This window comes from Parus major, chromosome 8 (genome assembly GCF_001522545.3).
Source record: "Parus major isolate Abel chromosome 8, Parus_major1.1, whole genome shotgun sequence".
Taxonomy (NCBI): domain Eukaryota; kingdom Metazoa; phylum Chordata; class Aves; order Passeriformes; family Paridae; genus Parus; species Parus major.
This window is the reverse complement of record NC_031777.1, coordinates 12,521,553-12,548,430: the sequence shown is the minus strand read 5'-3', so window position 1 is coordinate 12,548,430 and position 26,878 is coordinate 12,521,553. Positions and strand designations below refer to the sequence as shown.

Sequence of the window (26,878 nt, the reverse complement as noted above, 5' to 3'; positions counted from 1 at the left end):
GATGGGAAGAAGACAGGAAGGAAATCTAGGTGGTACGGTGACAGAGTTCACCAGCCTTCAGTCTCTGCTGGCAGGAGGCCAAATTCTGTGACTAGTGAGCCTCAAAAGTCAGTAGATCTCCCCATCAGCAAGGAGCAGACCTGGAGCCTCAACCAGCAGGAGTAACCTCTTGGAATTGGGACACTGCTGATAGAACCCAGCTGAGATCAGCCAAGTTGTGTGGACTTGGTCACAGATTGCCACACAGCTGGAGTTCTGTGCTAACCAAAGTCTGTGCCAACCTACTTTTACTCACGTTACAAAAAATATAACAATATTCCAGCTGGCCTTTGAATATTTCCACACAGCAAAGAGATCCCACATTGCCAAAACGGAAAGAATTAAAAAGACCACGCCTTTCTGTTATAGTACAGAGATTTACCAGTCCCTGAAACCTCCACTGCAAAGGGCTGTGGCCCCTCACATTTCTAACCTATTCACTGTCTCCCTGCTTCCTTAGCTCTTTGTTCCTGACATACCTGTTTAGGGAAGCACCTTTTCCAGATTATTCAATTTGTCTCATATACAGCTTGAATAGTTCAAAATGAATATTCCTTTGGTTAAATCCCTTGTATATTTGAGGGATATATTCTCTGTTGTGGAAGTGTATGTTGAATCCTGCAGTCTGAGACATGGCTCAGAGGGCATCCTGTCAAAAGCAGAGCCCTCTTCCCTCTCATTCTTTCCACACAACTAAATGGATAAATGGAGGTGTCATGGAACTTGAGATGGGAAAATCCAACAGGTGCCATGAAATCATTGCTTTCAAAGCAATTTTGCATGAAACAAAACATGTATTGATTACATATCCAGTATAGCATTCTCATTGTATCTCTAAGAAAATTCAGCATTCCTTATCACATTTTAGTATGCATTTGCTGTGATTTTTCCTGAGTACTGTCAAGACACAATTTCATTTAAAACAGTTCATCATATGAAAGTTTATAATTTTTTTTAAAAAACAACCTTCAGCACCTGCCCAGCATTTTTATCTGTTCAGAAATTACAGTAAATCACAGTCTTTACCTCACCCGCTAATTTAGCTAGGATATGTCCAGAACAAAGGGCCACAATAAATGCCAAAGTGAGGACTACACCCACTTATAAATCACACAGCCCTAGGTCTCTTAGTTAGCAGGTTAAAAATTTACTAGATTTTAACTGACATACAACACAAGTAGGTCCCTTCAATGATAACTGATTTATCAGAGGAAAAGTCTTGAGCAAGTATTCTTTAGCCCACCACAGCCATTTCTAAAATATTTGTTTCTATCTGTTTATCTTAGCCCCAAAAAAGACTTCACCTGGATAGATACATGCATGAAGAAAGCACTGTAACAGCATCAAAAGGATTTATAATCTCAGACTTCGCTGTTTCCAGTCCTCTACCTTGTTGTCAGTTGGAAAGTGGTGGGGATAAATGTGACATCAAAATGCAGTCTCATACTTTGGTTGATGAACGTCAACAACAAAAAAGGTAAGGTCACTATTTCTTAAAATTTATTTTCTTAACAAACATGTCTTTCAAAATCTGTCCTTACACAGTATTTTCATCCTGCTCTTCATTCTGCTTTTCTTTCCTACTAAAAAATCCTCCTAGTTTATAAATTTACAGTTGTGATGTGGATCTGGAGTATGAGTTCGTGTGCTTTCAGATGTGGGAGGAAAAGACAGAGAAGTATTTGTGTGAATGCACTGTATCTTCAACATATTTGTGCCAGCTCAGAATGGATGAGTATCTATTTCAAAGGTAGAGCTCCACAAATCTTAAAATATATGTGTGCTTATGACTGCAACTATTCTTGAGAGACAAGAGGGAAATGGTGAGAGAGAATAGAAAAACAGATGGAATAGAAAGAAGATGGTGTTCTTGAAATGTAGGTGGATTTAATCTAATTGTTCTAAACCTGCTTCTGTGACATGAAATAGTATTAGAGAATGACTTTGAAAACAGAAAAATACAGTGGTCACTGTGCTGATTTGGCCATGAGCAAAGCAGCAAGACATAGCAATAATTCCAATTTACATAGATACACACATCCTGTGGCCTGGCCTTAATTTAAACAAGGCTTTTTCACAGTCATAACTAGAATAATTTATTTTAATATGCAAGTCTAGTTAGCCAGTTCTAGTTGTTTAAACATTCTGAATTATCAGGAAAAGCATCAAAAAGCACTGTGAGGAGAGCCATCACCTAATATTAAATAAATTAAGTAATAACAAATATATATGTATAACAAACGTATAAACAAATACTGCTTTTGCTTTGCTCTGTGCATATTCTTCAGATCTCAGAGCTATATCCAGCAATGGATAGTTTTAAACATCCCCCACACTGAGTTTCTTGCTGTCTCATGTGATGATTCCATTATCAGAAATCACGTTTTCATGAAGATTTTGTCTGACCTAACTTCTCAGTCCCTAACCTCCATAAATTACAATTCCTGCACAGCTTTTCTCACTCTCAAAATTGGTTATTTCACCTTTCAAACACTCTAGCACCTTAACCTTCTCTTTAAGTTGCTGCAAAGGTAAAAAAATTAAAAGGTATTTAAATCTGCTTCTTCTAGCCTCTTTAAATTATATCCTCAAATTGAAATAAAAGGACAATTTCAATTTTCTCTGTTGTATTTTGCCCCTCCCTTCCCTAGCTCCTGGCCTGTCTATAAATGACTACACAGACAGAGCTTTTCTTTTGCATGGAGATATTTCCCCTGACCATTTACCTTTCTGTCACACCCTACTTTAATAGTGATACACAGAATATTTATTTCAGATTTAAGTCTCAGAGAAGAAAATTAACCACAATGACTTTTGCCTGCCTCTGGTAAATTACAGCCTTGGACATTCATTATTTTGGATCTGTTTTGGTAAAGATAATTGTCTGTTTTGAAAACAAGCAGATGAATTAGGAAATGGTTGAGAAATTGCCAAGTTTCCCCCATGCTTTCACTACAAGTATATAGTTGGTGTTCATTATTTCACTTAAATCATATATATAACATAAAATATGGTGTTTTTTTCCTTTAATATGTTAAGTTATAAATCAAAGTGTTCCTGTGCAGATTATCTAGGAATGTAGAATCTCAATTCCACTGTCAAGCAACTCACCATGCACATCACAATAGAAATATTGATGCTCACACAAGGCACCCAAATGCACAGTGTGAAAGGGCACAAAGATGAGAACAGAAAATCAAAGCTGATCAATGTGGTATGAATTCTAGGCCACTTTGCTGAAGTCTGAAATCTACCCTCCTTTTATGCAAAGCTTGAACATGAAACTGGTGGAACGACATTTTCCACAAACTTCAAAAAAAAATATTGGCATAAAATTAGTTTAATCTCAGGATACCTATCTCAAGAAAGAATTCCTCCACTAAGTTCCTGTGAGAGGTATTAAGAAGATGCAGGTTAACGCTGTGAAGATTTTTATTTGCTATGGTTTTAAAAATATCACTTATTTTAAAAGTTATAATACATCCAATCTCAGGCACAGAGAATGCTGAAATCAAATTCTGGCAACTTTAGTCCAACAAATGGCCATTGATTTCTATAGCCTTTTTTTTCCTGAGGAAAGAAGACAAAGTTGTCTCAGAATTTGTCTGATCCTGTTGGCTAAATACTGTAAATTCCTCTCAGAAATCCATGAGCTAGACAAACACAAATGTTTTCCAGATTTTCGGCAGTGCTATAGTGCCATTCTTTTCCTAGTTTGCATCAGAAAAATGTTTTTAAAAAAATTCCTGGTGGGAGTGTGTCAGAAGTGACAGAACACGGCTCTATAGAGCAAAAGGCAGAGGGCAAACGGCAGCCCTGTGATTGCCTGGCACTGTCTGTGTCACCTTCAGCCTGGGACTTGGACAAATCAGTCACAACCAGCTCTGCAACTGATAGCAAGGTTTATGTGCACACAGAGCAACAGGAGCCTGTAAGAGTTCACTAATTTAAGTACTTGGAAGCAGGGAAGAAAAGGCATTATAGTGTTGCCATGAAAGTCTGAAGGTGAATATGATCAGGGGAGGGTAGGAAGGCTGTGTTGAGGGGAAGTCTGGACTGACTCAGAGTGACAGCAGTAACAGTCTTTTCCACTGTGCTCTGCCAGCGCACACAATTTCCAGCAGTGCTACAGAGCTGGACTCCACAGTGGTTACCACAGCTCAACACCTTTCCAGCTGTTTCCAGGTGGTATTTTTTGTAACGAAAGAGAGTTTTTTATGAAATCATTGGAATCGGAGTAAACTGGCACTCGCTGAACGTGATTACAATTTAAGAGAGATGTTTCTATTTGTTTAAAGTCACTTCAAGTTTTGAAATTTCAGTGGGATTTCACAATCTGCAAAGGAAATACAGTGTCATGTTTTCCAGTATTATGCATTTCCATACATGCCAAAGGACAAACTCCTATCAAACACTACAGAGGTGTGGCTATAGGGCTTTTCCTACCTATAGTTTTCTACATGTAGCACCAAACCTTTGCTTATTATAAACTTAGACATTCCTCTGCTTATGCTAAAGCCAACACACTTCTATCCCTTTTAATTCCTGCACACCTTGAAGTAGCTTTGTTCATAGTGATTACTAAGAAGGTTCCAAGAGCCAGGTTTCCTGGGGGCTGATGGCAGGCAGTGAGTATGAAAGGGAAGCTGCCAGTAAACAGCACCTACCTATTAGCTAGGGAGACTCCCACTCCATCTGTTGCCTGAGAGAGATTTCCATGGAAAGATTACCCAGATTTGATAAGGAATATTCCCATCTTGGGAAGGATTCATGCTTAGTAGATGGTAATAATATTAGGGTAATATTTAAATATTGTCATATTTATATGACAATATAATATGTGTCAAACAGTGCAAACAGGTTAAAATATATAGTTATGGATTTGCTGAGGTATAAATTAACTCCGTAGTGCTATGTTGATAGTTTAATTGTCCAATTCATGTGTCATTTTCTACTTTGGATGAGTTAGGCACTGACTGAAATAGTCAACATAGACCTGTCAACAAAAAAAATTAGGGAAGAGGCAGTGAATTTTTTCCAGGTTTATTTTATAACACTGTATTTACTTTCAATCTACAATATAATCCCTGAAATGAACATACCACAGCAATTTTCAGGCAATTAACACATATAAGAAAGACGTTAGAGACAGCATTGACACAGCAAGCACTTGACAGGCCTGACAATGTCTGTTCTTACGGAAACAACACATAGAAACTACTGGAAGTTCTTTCTCAAAATGTCGGCTGGGGCCAGACATCAAGGGATGGATGATTTGTCACACACTATTCCCACAGATCAACCATTTTGAGCAATTACATAGTCTATATAATAAATATGCAAATAAACTTACATGAAACAGGACATTTTGCTGGTGTTTTTACTTGTACTTTTCTGGAAAATGGCACATGAAAGCTACAGCTACCCTGATTACGAGGCAGGGAGATCACAGTACCTTAATATTTGACGATGAAATCCAGTCTGTCTAAAGCTTGTTACAGTAAGTTGGAATATTTTTTACATGTCCATTTATTGATAGTTATCTGTGCAGTTCTATATTTAAATGTGCAAAACTGCTTTGACTATATAGTTATTCCATGTAGTAGGTTAATCTGAGATACAGCTCAAGATAGCACTTTCTACCCAGAACAAAATACTGTGCAGCTCTGGCTGCAAATTACAGAAAAGGAATAAACACTAGTTGTGCTTTTTTGGGAGACCTGAAAATGCTGCCTTGAGAACAAAAAAAGGCCAGATTTGTAGGATCCTGAATCCCATCAGAAAAATCACATAAGACTTCTCTTAAGTAGGCTACAGACATCTCTGTCACTGTGGATGCACCCATAATACCTGACCCACTCCCAGTTATAGAACAGGATCAACCAACAAAAAGTATATCAGGACAAAAGCTCAGAGATCCTTGCACTTTAACAGCTGTACATAGAGGTGGACAAGTGGTCCTTGAGCCCAGTTCTAAAGTTACTGCTGATGACTACAATGGAATTTGGGTGTGAATCCATTCACCTTCAATTCCTCTATCTTGAACATGATAAGACCAAGCCAACTATTCAGGCTACAGCTGTGCTTATACTTCAGTGCCTTCTTTTCCTGTTTGCCACATTTCCTCTTTTAAAATACTATCCTTTGGGAATAAAGAGCTCAAAAGTAAAATAATAACCTTTTGTATTTCATAATGAGATGTTTAGAACACTCATCTTCCTTCACATTACCAAACATTTTTCCAGCTATTTCAAAGATGTATTTGAGATCTGGGCACAAACAGTGCTTTGTTTCTGTATTTATGGTAAGATCTTTGTACATAAAGATTACAGATGTTTTCCATTTTCAAATAGATGGCATTGCAACTTGCTTAACTCAGAAGAAACTTTCCATTAGTCTGGAAACAGCCAATGTTGGCAGTGCTAGCTGAGCAAACAGTAAACTGGAAAATACAGCAGATGTTACGTGAGAGAGAATAAAGTAGGAAAATTAACAAACATTTGTCTCCACGCCTGGGCTTGCCCATCAGTTAGTTTCACTGTGCTGGCCTCCCAGAAGCAAGTACTTGAAGGCAAGTATTTGTCTACTAGATAAACTGGAATGCCAAATATTTGCAACTTGCTCTAGGTTGCAAGATATGTGAGTCAGTCCTGTTGAAATCATTGTAATGTGATGCTAAAGTTGGGGCATTAGGGAGAACTATCATGGGGATTATCAGGTACAGAAAAAGCAATTTCCCAAGAAAAAAGCCATCACAAGGAATACAAGGCAGCTAGTGGAAAAAAATCTGAACAAGGATTATGCCCTTCCTTGTGGGATCACACAAATGTTTATGCAAATGACTTCCACTACTTTTTGTATCAGCTAAAGATATAGATAAAATAAGTCCCTACATTAAGGTCAGGGAAAGGAGAACAAATATTTTTCCCTGCTAGTAACCTTGACTGCAACCTAAGTGAGACTGTAGACATCAAGCCTACCATGACTTTTTACACACAGCAGAGAGGATGAGGTAAAGTCACAGCAACCAAATGATAAAAGGAACCCTATGAAGTCTTTTGGGCATCAAGAGACTTTTAAATGCAATGGTAGAAACAAAACATTGTCATAGAAATGCCTTTTACCCTAGCTGACCCATCTCCTCATTTTCCCACAGCATACAAATGGGCCTAGGCATGATTCTTAAGTGTTTCATGAGATTTCTTTCATGTTTCACTGAAAAATGAGAAAAAGCAAAACCACATCTTTGCAAATGCAGCTTTTGAACAGGCAGCAGCATGACTCATCACGAATAATGAAAAGCCATGCTAAACACTGCAACCATTAGAGAAAAGCTCTGAAAAGGGGATTCTCCTGTGAGATTCAGCACAGTCTTTATACTAAGAAGCCTGGGACTTAGTACAGTTATAACTCCTCTGACTTCAAAGACACCCAAAGAATGAATTTGACCCTGTTTGTTTTGGTAATGGCTGACTAACCAAAAACAAAACCCAAAAGGCTCAGGAAATGCCATGATAATCTTATTTCCTTTCCCCCTCATATAGCAAGTATAGAGCTCCCAGCTGACTACATAAAACCCAGGATGATGTGTGCCTTGACTGTCATTTGCCAATGCTGCTGCTGCTGCTGCTGCTGCTAGAAATCAAAGATTTATGTTCTCAAAGAGCTTTTTGGCAGAAACTCCCAATTGCACTGCAGGGTAATTCAATATACTGAAGTACATCAATGCAGTTTGTCTTGTGCATTTGCCCCCTGCCCAAATAGTCTTCTGTAGACTTAATGCTTAGCTATCATTTCCCATATTCTCTGTCTCCAGGCAACAAGCATGAACTTGAATCTGCCCAGACAGATTTTGTAATTATATGTTTTGAACAACAAATGCTTAATTTATAGGTGCTCTTTACCTCCTCAGCTCCTGCATTGAAGAGATTACCATGCCCTGGGATTGCTCAACTAAGTCCAAAAAGAGTCAGCAAATTCCTTAGAACAAGATGAGACTTTTTTCTAATTAATCCTTGTATTTCAAGACATTGTTTTGCATAGTGAAACGTAGCTAAACTCTATCAACATATTACTCTACTTAAGAATGAGAATTCAGAGATGCTTAAACTAGTAATGGATGACTGCTGTTTTGGTATTTGCATTGTGATCCATGCAAAACTGAGCATAAAGATGGAGAGAGGCCATCCTTAAGTGGTATTTTTGCTTGAAGTTCAAGAACCTTTTTTCAAAATAAACAATTTCTTTTCAAGACGTTCACAATGTACACAGAAATTACCTTCTTGAAGTAAGAATTGCAGAAAGAAGAGATTAATTCCCATCTACTCAGAGCATTTCAAGGGCTTCCAAGCAGAGGCTAAATCCTGGTTATTACTCTAGAATATGTCTCAAAATAAAAGACAATGATAATGTTCCTTAGAAAGTTGATGATAGGGGAGTGAAGGTTGTATTTGTATGTGTCTTTACAAAAACATTCACATGAAATATGGTTTAGAAAAGTATCCCCAGGAGTCTGTGAATGAGCCAAAAACAACCTTAAGCATGCCACTGAAAATTACTTCTAGCTTTCCAGGCAATTTTGAGCACTGCAAGAGTCATTTTCCTTTGGCTAACTACCTCAGTGCAGATGAGGTGCTAAACCCTTTGGCTGGCCCCTCCATCAGCCCAAGCTTGCAATATTCCAATGGATGCTGTAAAGAAATTACATTGTACAGCCAGAAGCTTCTTTAATAAATTTGATCTCTAAAAAATAATTGATCTACTCCCCGCCCAGCCCCAAACCCCCGGAGCAAACTTTGTTCTGTGCCTCAGAGGATTACAGCTCTTTGGAACCTCATGCTGCTTGACAGTCCCCAAGGCTGCTCACAAACAGATCTGATTCTGTGCATTGCTGACAGAAAATTGGAGGTTTCACATCAGTGTTAGGGAACTTAGACTAGATAGGAACTGGTGAACAGATACAGAGGGTCAGGCTCTATTAACTGAGGTTTCATAAGTTTTAGGTTCTTAAGTCCTAGACACATTGAGCTGTTAAATAACAATTTCCCCATGCTGCAAACTGGAAGGATCACTATCAGTCACTGTGTGTGCTAGTACCCACATGGCTCACAGGTCATGGTGTAAAGCACCTACAGATACTTCCTTGGCAACATTAGTTTAATCCAGTACAGAAAGCAAAGAGGGCTGCTGTTATCCTCAGAAAGAGCCATTATCACTCAGGAATCCAAAAGAGGAAAAACTGTCTCATACATTAGATGCCATCTCAAGCAGTGTCTTTCTGCTCTCAATGAGTTTCATGTGGTCTGATGATTGTTTCACTATGTTGTTTCCACACAGCTACTGTGTCATCCCATATTTACCTGTGAGAACACAACACAGCCCTCTTTCATAGGCAGTGAAGATGCCAGGGTCTGACAGAACATGTCTAGAATCTCCCCACCCACCACAGACAGACAAGCTCTACAAGCCCTAGCAGGTTCATCCCAGGAGGAATGCCAGTTTCTGTGTTTCCTTTTTCGAAAGTGCTTCCTTTGCTGCAGTTGAACAAGTAATACTAGATGTGCTGTTGGTTAAGCTGCCCATGCTCTTGCTTCTCCTGTAAACAGTGGTTGATAGAAGTTTACTACTGTTTTTACTGATGCCACAGCAACTCCTGCTCTATGTCCCTCCTGTAACTCACTTTCATTGTCAGAATGAGGTATCAGCTGAGTAAGCCCTGCCTCATTCCCAGTGTGGGAGCTGAACTGCTGATCAAAGAGCTTTCAAGCTTTGTTATTATATACCTGATGAAGGCCAGACAAAAGGCCAAACTATAGATCACAAAATTGCTTCTTCAGCGACTTATATTCTCATGTATTAGTTCTTCCTAGTGTTCATCTTGATCTCTGAACTTCATGATAACTTCCCTGGTTTATGTGTTCTTGAGGCTCCAATTACAATTAGATGTCTTCCAGAAGTCCGAGCATGATCTATTTGAATGTTTCCATAGGTGTTAAGGTACATCTATAAGTTAGTCATTGACATGAAATAGTACCACAAACAAAATGAAACCAAATCAAAAGCCAGTAGCATATGTATGCTTCCTGTATGCTTTCCTAATTTTTTCTTTTTCTGGTCTTAAATATGTTTTCTGGGGTTAATTCTCCCTTCATCTTGCCAATTGTTAGTACTGCAGCCCAGAGAAATGTACCACTACCAATGACCTTCACCAGAAACATCCATTTACTCTCATATTTTGTGTGTTTGGGACTATGACACACTATGCTCTACCCTTCCTATTAAATTTTGTAACCTTTTAGGTAGCAAAATGTTCTGCATCTATCCCAAACTGGAAGGAATTGTTAGGAAAAAACACCATAAACACCCTAAGCTAGGCTATTTCCTAGAATAAATACAGACAGCTGAGCTGGAAAATGAGTTCTCTAGTTACAGCTAAAGTTAAGCGAGTAGAAGGCTAAGTAATTCCAGCTAGTTTTACATGAGCTTTGGTCACAGTAAACATTGAATCATGTTATGTTATTTAAAGTACACTAAGCATGTTTTCTAACAGCACACTTCACTGGTATTGTTAAAGTCTCTACCAGTATCAGAAAAGGTAGCATATACAAGGCATCACTGATTCAAAGCCAAGACTTTTATGAAGACCCCTTTCACTTTCTTAGCTTACAAGCTCACCACTGTCTGCCCAACTGTTTGTAAAACATCCAGGATGACTGGGCCACAATATGCAACACCGGTGGTAAAAGACTGCACAGATTGTGCTCTGTCAGTGGTCAGATCTCTGAGTAAAGGAGCAGTTAATTTATAGAGATACACATGCAAGAAGAATATTTATGGATTTTACATTCCTAGATACACATTTTAGTAACATGCAGGCCTCATCACCAAACCCAGTGCCGTCATCCATTAATGCATGACATCAGTCTTGTTTGCTCATTTAGAAAGGGTAGCAGATGAGATCACAGAGTCATTAAGGGCTGGAAAATACCTCTAAGATCAGCTGAACTATAGGCCTCTCTGAAGATAGCCTGCTACACTCAGTGTCAGCATGCAATGAACCGAGAAGTCAGCCAAGCCACAGAGACCTTTTTTGAGAGGGGCTAAATCACAAGACAGGACCTCCCCCTGGCAAATTGACAGGGCCAGGCTGCTTTTAGCAAGGACAGCTACTCCTGAAAAAGGATGGTAATGGTGTAAAATGATTAGCATAGGAGACTGTTCAAGGGCAAAGCACATTTGCTAATGATGACTATAGTACATTAGCCTGCTGCTGGGTCCATGCCATCAGAAATAATTTGTTAAAAGGTAAAGTTCTGGAGACCAATAAGGCACAGAGGCCTATTGCAACAGAAACAAATTAGAACAGAGACATCCTTTGAAACATGAGCAGCTTATACTTCACTGTGAGCACTTGCTTATGAGTTCCAGGCTTTTCAACAAAAATCAAGCAGATGTTTCCATTCTCTTCTGGGCTGGGCTGGCCTGAATTTCGGTAGCACACTTTTGGCAGTATTCCATTGTTACTATGGCTGGTTGCAGTTGTTATTTTGCATGAACATCTATAAATCAAAAGGCTGTTCAAAGTGATTTTTTTTCCAACGTTTATTTTACCAAATGACCAACCATCATTTAAAGTACATTCCAAATTCAAACATCACCTAAATGGCTGTGCAAGGAACAGTCCATATTCAACAATGGCACACTTCTTTGTGAGCTAGCAAAGTACCATTCTGCCCATCTGTCAGATGGGAAGCAGGAAGTACACAGAGAAGCAGGGCTGATTTTCCTGACTTACACAGATTCATTCATAATTTGCCTTGGCTCATGAAAAGACACCATCTTTATACTCACATTTCTTGATTCATGACACCAAAAAGAATGGCAAATTCAGTCCCTATTTGAAAATCACTGGTTCTGGGTTATAAAAGGTTACTGCTTAAAATGTACAAAGTTCCAAAAGGAAGGGTGCAAGCAAGTAGATCCAGCAGCAACTGTCGCGTGTCTTGTAAATACATTCTGTAACCTACAGTAGGTGTGTAGATGATATTATACTGACAGCCAAAATAACCATCTACCCAGGACAAATAGCAAATTCTGAACTACTCAAATTTTTAAGAATTTTCTCAGGAAATGTGAAAAGTCAGAAGGAAATTGAAAGAAATATCAGTAAGAAATCTTTTTTAATTACCCTTGGTTAAGCCATTTTTTGTATCATGCTAAAAATGTTCTCAGGTTTTGTGATAGGTTTCATCATTTTGCTTTTGTCACTGCCCTGGAATTATTGTCCCTCTTAAAAATCTCTTTGTGGAAGTAATTTTACCTTTCAACATCCAATCACTGAATGTAGTTATCATTTTGCCTTTTACTGTCAAATTTCCATCAGTAAGAAACTGTGTCATCCTGAAGAACCAATTAATTTCTATTTAATAAGTTATACTCATTTTGTAGAACATACTTTCTATTAAATTCTTGTATTATTCTTCTCATAACATCCCAGACAGATTTCAGCATCCCTCTTGAAGTACTTCCAGCAAAATTGGACAATCAATTCCCCACAACATTTGCACTCATCCCCAACTCAGAGGAACTCTCAAACTCTTTAGAACATTAGCCATTCTAGCTACAGGTTTGCTATCACAGTTAATATTCATCTGATGATTCAGTATGACTTCCAAACTCTCCTCAGAATCTTGAGGTATCAGGGCATGCCTTAATCTGAGGAATTTCATCCTTCCTAGACACACAGCCCTGCTTTCAATAGTTTTCTTACATGTGTGAGCCTTAAAAAAAAGAAGATTCACTTTCTTAGAACTACAAAACACATATAGTTTGTCATTTCTGTATTGCAGAGGGCCACAGCAAAGGTCTACTTGCCACATTCAGGCATTTTCAGTGAAAAAATATGAAACACTGCTAAGGAAGAATCTTCATGATATGCACAAGTGCAAAGGAAGATGGAAATCTTCAGCTATTCCTACATTAGCCTTTGTTATTGATATAAGCCTTGTGAACCAGAATTTGAGAGAAAAAAAAGCCCAAAACCTTTTTCTAGCAAATCCAATTGTTTTGTCATAAAACAGATTGGAGGAAAAAGTCATCAGAGACTCTCTGTAGATTTCTGAAGTGGTGAAATTAATTCAGGCATACTACTAATTTAGCCTACACTTTCAGAACACATGACAGATCTGAAACTTTATTAATTATCCCACATAAACATGGAAAGAGAGAGCACCTTGTTCATGAATTATTGTAAATCTTTTTATTGCCTAGGAGGATCGAATTATTTTGAATGTTTAAGTGACAAAATAATTAAATAATCAAAGTCGTACAAACCAAAGCATTAAACTAATTCCTATCCCACCTTCATTTCTGAAACTGAGATATTACTCTAGTAATAGAGGTAAACTGAAAATTAGAGAGATTAGTCATTGTTCAGTAGCTAGCAGTGTTCCTATAAATCAGGAAAAAGTTTGTTGGCAAACAACTCACATGTTTAGGAAAAATAAGGAAATTAAAGTCAAAACTAGATTTAGAAAATACAACTAAAATGATAATGTAGGAAAATAGATTGTAGGATCTAACTATTTTAGGATTCATTGACAGGATGTGAATATCATTAAAAGGTGGGGAAATGGAACATAAAAGTAATTCCAAGATGTTGTTTTAGCAGAGGAGGGTTTGTGGCAGATTCTAGCTTTTTATATCAAATGTCTTTGACAAGCTCTACTACAGAGAGCTTTTACATCCAAGAATTAGAAAATCACAAGTGAATAAGTACATTCAAGAAAAAGTTAATTAGAGAATTTAAAGTCATTTTCTGCAAGAGAAACAAGAAGAATCAACAGTCAGGATGTTCTTCTGATGGAAACGTCTAGGTAACCAGGATAGAATCCCATTTGCTTGAGTCATGCTCATGATCTTTCAAAGTCTGACCTATACACCACCTCTTGTACTATTCATGTCGTTTTCACAACTGGCATTTAAATTTCACTAAGTCAAAGGCAGTCCTATACTACAAGCATTATACACAACAAAACCAAAAGGACCAGTATGTAAAAAATACTTTCAGAATGTCTTATGAGCACTTACAGCTGCCCTGTGGATTTCATAACTGCTTGTTAGGGACAAATAAATGGGGAGATTCAAGCTGTGGTCAGTTTTTTGCAGCCCATCAGTGCAGACAGTGCACAATGGGAGCTGTCACCCTGGACCTTCTTCATCAAATACTGACAGAGGTAGGCAGATTTGCTCAGGGTTTATGGGATTAATATAGGATAGCAGAAAGACTGAGGATTAGGATAATGTCTAGCTGAAGTAGGAGGAGGTGGAAAGGGTTGAGGCTCTCACAAGGTTTTTTGGAAAGCAGGCGTTACCAGTTTGGAGAAAGTGCAAGCCAGAACCTGAGGCATTGCAGTCAGTTCCAATGAAGATATCATAATAAGGCAATTAAGGAAAAAGTTTGCAGTCAAAGGAATAAGGATTTGGAGGAAGAGTTACTTTGAAACCCCTAGTGGGAGCCACAAAAGAGACCCATTCCACTACCAACACTGCCAATTCTAATTGCTAATTTGCATATGGTAGCACTCAGTTGCAGTGTTAGGTCAGCACTGGAAAACCCCATAAGCGCCAGTGCAGGACATTCACACAGCTCTGAAAACCCCCAACAGAACTATTTGTCAGGTCAAGTCCCTGAGTCACTATCTGGACAGAGAAGAACAAACCAAATTATGACAGGAGTTGTGGTCATAATGTGTGGAAATGGCTCCTTTTCTAATCTGTATTTCACTTATTGAGAACTTAAGCACTTATTTTATGGAATTATTTTAGTTAGCTGCAGAAAGCCAGTGATCAGATTTCCCAGTAGCAGGAGCTTTTTTCCAAAGTTCCATGAAGTCAAATGGTTACTAAAAATCACTTATTGCCTTTGCCAAGAACTGCCATCTCTCAAGATATCTCTTATTTGCAGAAGTTGTTCAATTTGTGATGTTAGAGTGATACTCTTAAGAAAATGCAAATTCATTATATTTTTTTAACCAGCCATGATACAACAAGTACTCAAAACAGAAACCTGAAACCACAGCCTGATGGTATTTTATTGAAATATTTACAGAATTACTAAATTAATAAGCAACTAGAAGATTATATAAGAAATAAGCCTATTTGTTTAAAAGGCATTAAGTTCTCAAACTACAACACATATGAAGTCAAACTGTGTCAATCATGAAACACATTCCATGCACTTAAACTGGTAAAAAGAGTCACTTCAGAATAATACAACATTGACGTAGGACATTTCTTAGAACTAAAGAGAGCTAAGATCCCTCACTGTGTTTAAGGTTCCATTTCCTTCAGACAGATCATTAGGTTCCCCCAAAGTACCTCACTCTTCCACCTGGATGTCCAAATTGGTGTTATTAAAGTTTTTGATCCATCTAGATTTAGCCATTTCTGAGCTACAGCATTAAACAAATCAATAACAAACCACTGCAACAATTACTGAGATATATGGTATAAATTCCAAGCAACACTAATCCAAGTGGCTGTCTCCTAAGAATCAAGTATTAGTATGAACATATCAATTACTTCATACAATTGGAGAAAGGGTATTTCCATAAAGAATGTTCCTGAATCTCAACAGAAAAGAATATACACATATAAATAAATTCATTATTAACTTCTATTGGTTTTTGTAATGTAGACTATGTGGAAAGATATTGATACTACTTACACTGATGTGTGGTGTTCCTTCACTGAAAGGATAGATTGCTGTGCCTGCTACTCACATTTTACTTCTCTCATTAATGACAGCCCACTGGAAACTGAGAATATAGAACTTGTCATACAAACACTGATCAGTCATGACGTAATGACAACTTTTGATCACAATCCTGAGCTGCATTCACCAAAAGAAGAGAACACACCAATGAAATTAGAGGATGATAAGTGTTAACTAGAGTGGTTGGAGTGTTCCTGATTTTTCTTTCAAACACCAACATCATGTCCAACTCAGTGTGACTATAAGCAAGATATGTGAATTAAATTTCTAATTCAAACCTCAAGAACAGGTTTCTTAATGTCTTGTAACTGCATCAGCTGTATGCCTGACAATACAGCTAGATCTATTTGGCTAATATAATACTCAGTGAAATGAGTAATAACCTGACAAGCCCCTTTTCCAGGTTAACACAATGCATCAAACCCTCTTCAAATAGTCATTTCACCTACAGGCTATACACATACACATTTCCAAATTTTCAAAGATTTTGTCAAAATAAGTTATTAAAATAACTCCAGCTTTTGCAGACCATCTCCAAGTGCATTTGGACAGTGAGAAATCTATAAAGACCATAATGGATCTCCAAACCAACTACAGGTACTACTTGCCAGGCTGCAGAGAAATTTGCAAAGACACTTTTCAGAAATTATATGTAATGAAGCAGTGCCATCACATGCAGATTAGCTTGGCTCTCCTTAAGTCACTGGGTAAAGAGCCCATTCACATCTTAAGAAGATATGATGCAAAAAAAACTTTTATCATCCCCAAAATATTCTTTCATACAACCAGATTATTCTTTGCATTCATGAATGGTAATAAGATATTAACCTTTGATCTGACAAAAGTGTTTCCAAGGCCTGTTCAGCCTCCAGGGGGGAAGAAAAGGAAAAAAAGAGAAAGTTTCCACATATTGTGTTACATAGCCTGTAAAGGTAAATTTACATTTAACAGCTTAGTTTATCTAACAGTTTACCATCACTTTCCCTTTCTTCCTACTAGTCCCTCTTCTTCCACTGCTCTTTCCTCCTCCTTTGCATTTTCCAGTAGCCACAGTTTCACCTTCTATTCTCTCCCTTTACCACATTTTGGCACTCATCAAGCTTCCCTGGGCAATGATCTGACTCATCAGCATAGAAATAGCCACCTTTTAGCTTGGTTACTCTCTGTCAGTTTAGTGAACAGATTCAATGAGCAGCCAGCCACGTTAACTGTGGGAATATGGGATATATGGGATATAGAGACAGAGAAGCACGATGTCTCCTTTCACCTCCACAGAGCCAGTAGATCAGTTCTAACTTCTTACAAAATTTCACCATGAGTGAATACCAAGCAAACAGCAGAAAGTCACTAAGAGGATCCACTTCAGATTCAGGTGAAAATAAGGACAATAATACCTTTCTGATTAGAAAATGTAGCTATGAAACAGGTCTGAAATCCTGACAATCAAAACTTACACAAAAAATAAGGAAACTGTATTATACCAAGTTTTTTGCTCCTAGTTAATAATCACTACTCTAAGGTAAAGGGCTAAGTAAACACACAGCACTGTGTGAAGCAGTAGTGTAGTATTTGAATCTGTTGTAAAATCAAATTGTAAAATCTGGTGACATACTGTCACAGGCATCCAGATGACTCCTCAGGTTCAGCTGCTTGCGCTGCATCGCTTGGCACTCCACACAGCCAGCGTCAGCTGGCCAGAGCCCCGTGTCATTGAGATGACCTCCCTGGCACTGGGAACAAACAGGGGACAGCTGATATTAACAGTCTGAGTGACTGACAAGATGAGAGTTTTCCCTCTGCCTCTGCTTCCAAATAACAAACTCCTCAGCAAAAAACATCAGGTCTTCACTGAAGAAACCAGGCCTGTATTTGCAACATGCATCATCTGACATAAACAATCTTATCACCTCTGCTAATAAAGTTTTGCATAATCTTATCATGATTTGTTGGGGTTTTTTCCATTAATGCTTGGAAAGGCTTACGCAAAACAAATTTGTACGTGGGATATTTTTTGCCCACCCACAGTGGAGGATACTGAATATCTGCAAGCACAGGAAGGATTGCCAGAGTCTGAAGTCATTGTGTTTTCACAGCAGTTTGAAGCTTCAGATAAATAGTTAAGCATACATGCTTATCATACATGTCAGCATGAGGTCTCTCATGGTCCCTGCACCACTCAGTAAGGTAAGACTGAGGCCTGCAAGGCGGCTGAGTTCACCTCTCAGCTGCCAGAATTCACATTTCCTACATCTTTCTCCTCTTGCTGCTTGTCTCCTTATCAGAATTAAGAGTTCTTACTCCTTAATGCTACTGTTCCTGTCATCTCCTATTGAGCCCATTCAGCTCACTGACATAGTGGATACTCATGGATTTTGGAGTTAGGTTTGTTTTCAAGTTTTCTTCTTAATTACCTTCCTGACAGATTAGCAAATATAATTGCTTCACAGATTAATCAGATGAAGGGAAGTGACAGGAAAATGTGGCTGGAAGTGTGGGAGGAGAAAGCAGTAATTCCTCTTTGCTCTCTGAGAGCTATCAGATAAGGCTGATCTCATCTTGCAGAATGTCTGAGCTCCAGTGCTACAGGCACAGACTAGTTGTTGGGCAGCTTCTCAAAGGAGCAGCGTGAGAGCTCTGCCCATGCCTCAGGAGAAGGGAGCCAGCTGACATAACCCACACAGGCTGCTGAATGGCTTCACCACCTCCAGTCTTGTCCCTGCCTCTTCTACACCACACCCTCCCCAGCTCCAGCTGCAGAAAGAGCTCTTCTCGTAAGGAATTCCTACTTCAGCTGATCTTCTACAACAAATGATCTGTACTTTCAAGGCTTTCACCAGCAGCACTTGGTACTATGGCACCAGTACACCTGGCACTAAGTGCTCACAAAAATAGGTCTGTAAGGCCCTAAATCTGCTCTGCCATCTTACTGAAGTCTCCTAGATCCAAACATCACAACTGTTCTCATTGTGTTCTCCAAGAGAATCATAAAAAAAGAATCAGAAGAATATGAGATGTAATTTCCTGGTTATGGAGTGGTTTATTTTCACTCAATTAAACATAACCAAACTATGCAATAACTAAAGCTGGTTCTCAGAGTGCTGCTAAAAATTCCCTACACAGCTGGCTAGATAGTATTTAAAACTCTGCCCCATTCTTAGAAGTCCATATCTTCAGCAGTTGGAAAATGCTAGGTTGCAAGCAATGCATTCCACAACATGTTTAAGGCACCCATCCTGAGTATTTCAGATTCTTTGTGGGTTTTCTTGTTTCAGTTTACATTTAAAAAACAAAACAAACAAAAAAACCCTGAGAAAAATCCCCAAACCACCACAAAACAAACACAGTCCTATCAATTACCTGGGCACTTGAACACATTCTATTAAGAGTCTCTCACTGGATATCACCACAGTAATTACACTTAAACTATTCGCTGAAGAGGGATTTTTAGATGAGACACAACAGTGTTAAAGGTGCTTTGGAAAGCCTCCCATATCAAGAGGCTCATAAAATGCACAAGACTAAGAACTGACAAGTCTGGGAACATGAGAAAGGCTACACAAAACATGGTTAACTGATTGAAAAATAATTAGTATACTTCAACAAAGTTCACTGTGTAATTTTAGAAAATAGGGGCAGGATGGTCCATATTTAGCACAATAGCACTTTTAGCTGGGTTCAACTCTATCCTATCAACATAGGATAGACCCCTACCACAGAAGGGACATCTAATCCTGTGCTGCATTCTAAAACCTCTCCATAGCATTGAAAGGTGCCTGAACAGCAGATGTACCACAAAATATCATTTTAAAAAATCAATGTGTTAAAAAAACCTGATGATAATGACAAATAGCAGGTTTTTTAGTATGAGTTTAAATAATTAATTTATAGTTATGAATAGCAACAGGAAGGGAGTTGTACCAACTGAAACATAATAGTCCAAGGCTTTTCCTCCCAGAGATTTAGGGTGTGTAACTACTCAGACAAGTACATGAGGTAGAATTCGGCTTTATAAAATGGTACAATTCTGAGATTTTTTGATATTGTTTTGCTTCAGTAAGAGGACCCAAGAAATTTGTTATGTTAAAAGACCTGCCTAGCAGGGCATTACTTCTCCAAAATTTGCCTTCAAAGCAAAATTTAATCCCTCCTGAGAGCTGGCAGGTGTTTTGTTATAAATTTCCTCTAAGATCCTAAAATATATACAGTTTCTAATAATTTCAAATGTATATTTTGATGGAGGGACATAAGCCTTATTTAGATTTTCAAATTTCTATTCCTTGTTAGTTTATTTTCCACCTGTAAAATGCCAAACTGTGTTTCTAGCTGGAGAAGAGACTGTCTCTCAATCAGTTGAGGCACCCCCAATAACAGACTTTTGGGCCAATTGACAGGATGACAGCAGTAAACATTTGTCTTGAGAGACCTTCAATGAAATTTATCTCCTCCCTGTTCCTGCTGTCAGAGTCAAGGCTACATGCAGACAAATGCATAGGGGCAGTACATTTGCTCACTGTAAGAAAATAGAGTTGCTTTTTGTACTAAGTCCAAAACACCCTTCTTGTTTTTCAAACACATTTACCAAAGGCAGCTCATCACAAAGCAAAATTATCAAACTAGTTAAGATGAACAAAATGTGATTCATTAACTCAGTAACCACTCTTTCCAGAAAGTACAAGCTATGTTGTCAGCTGATAACAATCTAATCAACTCCATTCGCTTCAAACTCGTGTTTTGAAAAAGTGAAAGCTTCTTTCTCCTTACCTTTAATGCAATGTTTCTTCTCAGACACAATTGTTTGCTACTAAAATAATCTATGTCTCACTGTACCTTAGGCTAATTCTGTGCTTCAAAAGGCTGATGTTGTATGTAGAGTGTGGCCAGAGAAAGCCACTATAGCTCTGAAGACCATTCCAGGACTTGGACATTGCTCCAGAAATGAACAACAGAACTTGCATTTTCAGCTGTGAAAATGCTTCTATGGTTCTTCTAGATTTTGGTTCATGGTGTTGCATTTTTCTAAATTTTCTGTAAGACTTCATAATGAAACTCTCTCACCTTGTGCTGTAGATTTTCATTATTATTCTTAAATTAGGTACACAGTGCAAAAGGGAAATGAACAAAGAAATAAGTGAAGCCAAAAAATCCAACCTATATGACTCATTATATGATACACAAACATTTTCTGCATCACTCAGAGAATCTTTCCTACCGAAAGAAAAATAAACTTTTTCTTAAAGTTGCAGAATAGGTAGATAATTTCCTCTGGATATGTTCCTGGCAGGCAGGTTCTGAGAAACCTTGTTCCAAGAACCCTGTGGACTGAAAACAGCTGTTCAGATTTGCTGCTCTAAACTTTACTCCATGGATACTCCTACTGGCAAGGCAGGCTTACCGGGCAGACAAAATGACAGCTGGTCCATTTCTTCTCTTGCACATAAATCCCATTTAGAATAGGATTAAGATAACTGGAAAACAACCTATTGACTGAACAACAAATCCTGCCTAGCAAGGGGATATAGATGATTCAAACAATTTAAAATATTTGAAGTGAGTTTTAAATACTTTCTTAATAATGGTCACCTAAAAACAGAAGCAACATTCTAGAAACCTTCTTCAGGTTACCTCAATTTACTGGTGTAGATTAGGGAAAGACATATGTTAAATACTTTTCTAGTCTGTAACTATGTAACATCCACAAGTAGTGTTTTTAAAAACACTTAAATAATTTGAAATCATAAATTTACAAGAATATTTTAGATTATAAAAATTCTAAGCAATGCAAACCCATTGATTTTAATTTGATCTTGAAATACAAATCTAATTCCTCCACCCATTGATTGTAAATCCCATTTATTTCAGAGTACAGATTCTTACTGTACAGACATCCTTACTTCTGATGTAATCCCTTGCTGCTTTAAATATTTTTTTAAATGTTCTGAAGCCCACATACATACTTAAAATTTAAGATGAACTTCACAGGGGACAAAGGTAAAACAAGTTGGTTTTGGCTTTTTCAATGCTTGGTAAGGCAGGCTATCTTAACTTACGAAAACTTAAACAGAAAGACTGTCTCTCTATTGGCTTCTGCAGGAACAATATATTTATTTCCACGGGGTGGTTGAATTTATTCTCTTATTCATAAACAAAACTTATTTAAACTCCCATGTAATCTGTCTCTTGATACACCTCAATATTCTTGTCTTTAAACTTTGCATTTGCTTTAATATTGTAATTTTTTTAATTTCAGGTGCTGACCAAACAAAGCATATATTAATATGTAAAAAATAGAAATTAACCCTTCACTGGAGAATAAAAATGGGATCTTTGCAAGTTTGAACAAAACCTCAGGGTGGATCAGAGTATAAAGAAAACAGTAATGAATCCTTAATCCCCAGTGCAGAGGGGGAAAATCTGCTCATGCATATGGAGGAGTGATGACATACTAGAAAGAAGAAAATTGAAATTAAATATTGGTTTCAATTGAATTATAAGGCTGTGATTTCCCCATCAAGTGTTCAATTCTGTAGCATCTTAGAATTTGCTAATAATGAGCTTGATTTGCCACTAAGCTTCAGGTCACTGTACCGACATGTAAAATAAACCCCATCACCAAATCCTGCTGAGTTGAGTTATGCAGTGAATTAGCAGGAAAATCCCAAACATGCTGACTGACTCTTCTGCTGGTGTCCTTACAAAGACTAAAGTTACATGATACTGAAGGTAACAAAGGGATTCCAGATTCCTATTACACCTTTATGTTGTTTGATTTGCTTAGAATTTTTTCCACAGCTGGATTTTACTAAGGCAGTTCCACTTGTTCTGCAAGTTCCCTAGATTGATTTTGGATGGCTGACTCGCACTCAGGTAAATGGAAAGGTCAAAATGTACACCATCCCTTAAGGCACAGAATGCTGTTTTCAGCACAAGTCTGCAGCAAGTCAGCTGAATAAAAATCCAGCCTGAGAGCCACCAGCATTTTAGATTCATCTTGGTAACACTGCAGTGATGATCCTGAAATCCTTACTTAGACAAATCTTCCCCTGAGTCCCAGATAGCTGACCAGTAATTGCACAGATTAACACTTGCATTTAATGAAAGACCTGACTGCTTAAAGTTTATCTTACTTCAGGTTAGCAGTTCTAAAACTCTTCCAGCTACGAATACAGGTTTTCTAAAAATTTCACCTACAAAACTAAATTGAAACAGCCATCTCAAAGAACTCCATGCCAATTACAATGCTAGTATTACAACAGGTTAAAACATACTGGTGAAATAAGATAAATAATTTAAATAATAAACTTTATCAGTTTAAATAAACTTAATAATTTTAAAATATGTTTATCACCAGAAGCATAGAAAAATAGAGGAAAGAGAAATAGGAACATAATAAAAGTTTACTTTAACTGTGGCCCTGTAAGAGTCTGTTTTGGGCATTTAACAGTTAAAGAAGCAGTGGCATGCAAACCGAGCACATTAAAACAAAGAGTTGGCAGCTCCTGAAGGAAAAGAGCTTGTGCTCCACTGTTCCAACTTGTCAGTCAACTCATGCCAGCACTCTCCTTGTCTGCCTCTTTTCCACACCCTCATTACATGTGTCTGTCTGGACTGATCTGCTCATCTGTTCAGGGACTCTTCTGACAAGTCAAAAATTCTGCCTCTTTCTGCTCTGGAATTGGATCAAATCACCTCAGCTTTTTTTTGTAGTCCCACCAGGAGGTTTTTTGCTTATGGTCTCATTCTGTTTGCCTTCCCTACTTGTCTGTTTTTGATTTGTAGAATGGAGGAAGCCGAATTGCTGAAAGAAAGATTCCAGGCCATAACAGTAAGTGCTCATAGTTCTAATTCACTATTTAAAAAAAAAAAAGGCTTAGAAATAATATTATTAATTAGCTGCTGTGTGTTTGCTGAATAATGATTTATCTCAGGACAGTAAAAGAAAATAAATTGTCTGCTTGAAATTGTTACTTAATTCTAGTTTGTAAGATATTGCTTTAAGACAGCTAAGTTGACTGTACTGACTTTATTATGGGTTGTATCAATTGTATTGCTCTTTAAAATTAAATTCAAAGCAGTGAAAGTATGTGTGTAAATCACTACTGGACAGTCTAAAACACACATTACTGTCATCATACTGAATGTTTGCCTGAAGGTCAAAAGGCAACTAGAGAATTCCAGAACAAATCAATTTTCACATTTCACAATGTGAGATTACAGATTTTTCATTTGCACTGTGGAATTAAATACAATTTCAGAATTATTAATGATCTGTCATAAGTATAGCTATCTGAAAAGTGAAAAAAGGAGAAGCTTGGATTAAGCAAATTCCTACCTGTCAGTTTTCAGGACTCACTGAAGTTTATGCTGGTGCCATTAGAAAACATTTTCAGTTTCTCTTCTAAAAGGAAATCTGAGTGATGATTTCTAATATGTAAAAGGAACAACTAAACTGTTTTCAAACTAATACAATCTGATGTTATAAAAATTGGCTGAAGCCAAATTCTCCTCTGATTTGATCTCCAACTGAACTTATTCAGTTACAAAAGACTTAAACAAACAAAATTTGGCCCTCTGAGATGAAACTTCCAGAAGGATCACTCATTCTCTCTTAGTTAAAAACAAATAATGGAAAAAAAGGTATTTGTCACACTCCTAACATGATAGATTAGTTGTGAAACACTACTAGCAGACTAAATGGTGGGCAGAATTAAAAAATAACTTACAGGAATAAAAAAAAAAAAAAAGTGAGAAGGCGTAACTGGAAATCTATGGGACTCTAATAGGTTGTGTTTTAATTCAGTTGGGTTTTAATTATGGCACTTGATAAAACCCAACAGGACCATTTACAATATTTACTTGAGACCTGACACAAACCCACAGTAAGGTAATTTGAAACGTTTTAGAGGGTTTAGAGTACCTTTGTTTAATTGCAATGTTGTCTGAAACAAGGTCATAACCTGGACTTTGTCTCTAGTGTATGGACTCAAAAGATAACAAGAGCTTTGGCACTCCAGAGAAGTCCAGGCCTCACAATGTTTTATGTTCCCTGGGACCTCCAGGAGCAGGAATGGAGCAGCACTCGTGGCTGATGAGGATTCCTATGAACCTACCGAGGTTGGCATCCTCCAGCTGCAGCTTTGCTTCCAAATGAATACTGGAGCAGTACTGTTTTAAGAAACTGGGCCTTGCAGTGTCTTGCACTAGAAGAAATAGGAAATCATATTTGGGTTCAGCCTATGACTTCATTTACCACACTTGATATGTAAAGGAGCTAATTGCTCTCTGCTTTCATCAATCCAGAGCATTCAGATGAAACACTTGGAGTGTTCTGACTGCAGAAGCAAAGTAGCCTAAATAAGGTGAAGTAATCAGCCCTAACAACCTGCAGTAAGAGTAGTCCAGGGAAACAACACACTGCAGTTACACTAGCAAGCTCCTCTGTGGCTCTGGGGAGGTTTGGCTCAAGTAAAACACCCGGGAATTTCAAGTGCCACCTACCAGATGTTTGCTGTATAGGATCTCACAGGATAGCGAGGGGTACTCAGAGCAGTCAACAACTGCACCTGCACTAAACCTTATTGCCTTCTGTTGTTAAATACCTGTTTTCTTGACAGCAACAGAGCCAGTAGGAGTTTTCAAAGCCTTTTCTCCACATAGCAAACAAAAAGGAAAACGTGATTATTGTTTTTGTTCATGATGTTGTTGTTATTAAATATTTTGATGCTCCCACAGCTCTGAATAGGAAACTTCTTCCTTTGTTATGTAGCTACCACCTGCTGCTGGTATCTAAAATATAAAAAATCAAATGACTTCATTTTGTTAGCAAGACTTTCATATCTTAAAATACGAAAACTGTAATGCTATTGATGCTTAATGAGTTTTAATATCTGAAAAATTACATGAAAATAAAAATACCTTAGCTAAAACATTAGCTGCTCCATGGAATTTGACAGTATGTGCCATTAGCCAGGGAACTAAGACTACCAACTTTGGCACACTGTAGAACACTGATGCAAGGTAATGGACTTGGCAGAAAAGGTATCTCACAAGACACTGCTCTGTGGATGTGATTCCCTTCCTTTCAGACAGATCCAGTTTAGAACACAATTCATTTCTGTGCACAGTCAGGAAGGAGTCCCACATGTCTCAGTAGGAGTGAAAATTAACACCAAGTCTTCCCTTGCACAACAGAAAGGAATGGCTGAAGATGCTCTGTCATAAAAAGCAAATCCTGCTCACATTAACAAGAGCACGGTAAGACAGGATTCAAGGACTTCTGCCAGCAACATGAGTATCTGCAGGGGCAGAGTGTGAGGTTTAATAGAATCATGGCTCCCTTAGCTATCCAGGAATAAACATTTATTCCATTAGATGTACAGTCAAAGCTTCATAATGTAAGACAGGATGTGCAGACAGAGCATAGCAGAATGCACTGTAGAAAGTGTTCTAGCAGGTTTTTAAAAGTTATTTTGGCACACAAGGTTCAAAAATATTCCTCATATTTCTTAGCTTCTGGAATTAGACTGAACTATATAGACTAGACATATAAAAGACATTCTATTTCAGCCAGTTTAATCTGGATAACTGTATAATGGATATTTAACACCATTCAGTGAAATTAAAACATGCTAGAACACCAAAGGATGGATACAACAAGAAAACTTCCAGAGTAAAAACACTGGACATAAAAGAAATATGGACCTCTAAAAAAAAAAAAAAAAAAAGGAAAAGTTTCCTTAACCTGAATAGGTTCCTTATTATACAGCTAGTTTAAAATGTACTATTTTATGCCTTTATACTCAGATTTCTTGCTGCACAGTAGTTTATGTACAAATACTCACTTCAGACTGGCCAAAATCTTATGACATCTCCACTGATGAAAAAGAATATTCAAATTGACTTAGAATATTTTATAATAGTATAAACCAAGTAAAAGTTCATTCTCTGGCTAATAATGTATCCAGATCTTTAGTAAGTGCAAAAAGAGTCTTCCTTAAGAATTGTAATAACTTGTAAACACATGCTCTTGTCACACTGCTCATCCAACAATGGGTTATTTAAAGGCCA

General features: G+C 37.7%; 1 protein-coding gene across 1 annotated transcript in view; it reads left to right on the top strand.

Annotated features, from left to right (window-relative positions):
* The first annotated feature begins 1,240 nt into the window (after positions 1–1,240).
* The window catches only part of PALMD (palmdelphin), a 47,400-nt gene continuing 21,762 nt past the window's right edge, over positions 1,241–26,878 (top strand). Inside the window, exons 1-2 of the mRNA XM_015636064.3 lie at positions 1,241–1,516; positions 23,591–23,636. Of these exons, the coding sequence (XP_015491550.1) occupies positions 1,356–1,516; positions 23,591–23,636 (207 nt within the window). The 5' untranslated portion in view covers positions 1,241–1,355. The remainder of the gene's footprint in view (positions 1,517–23,590; positions 23,637–26,878) is intronic.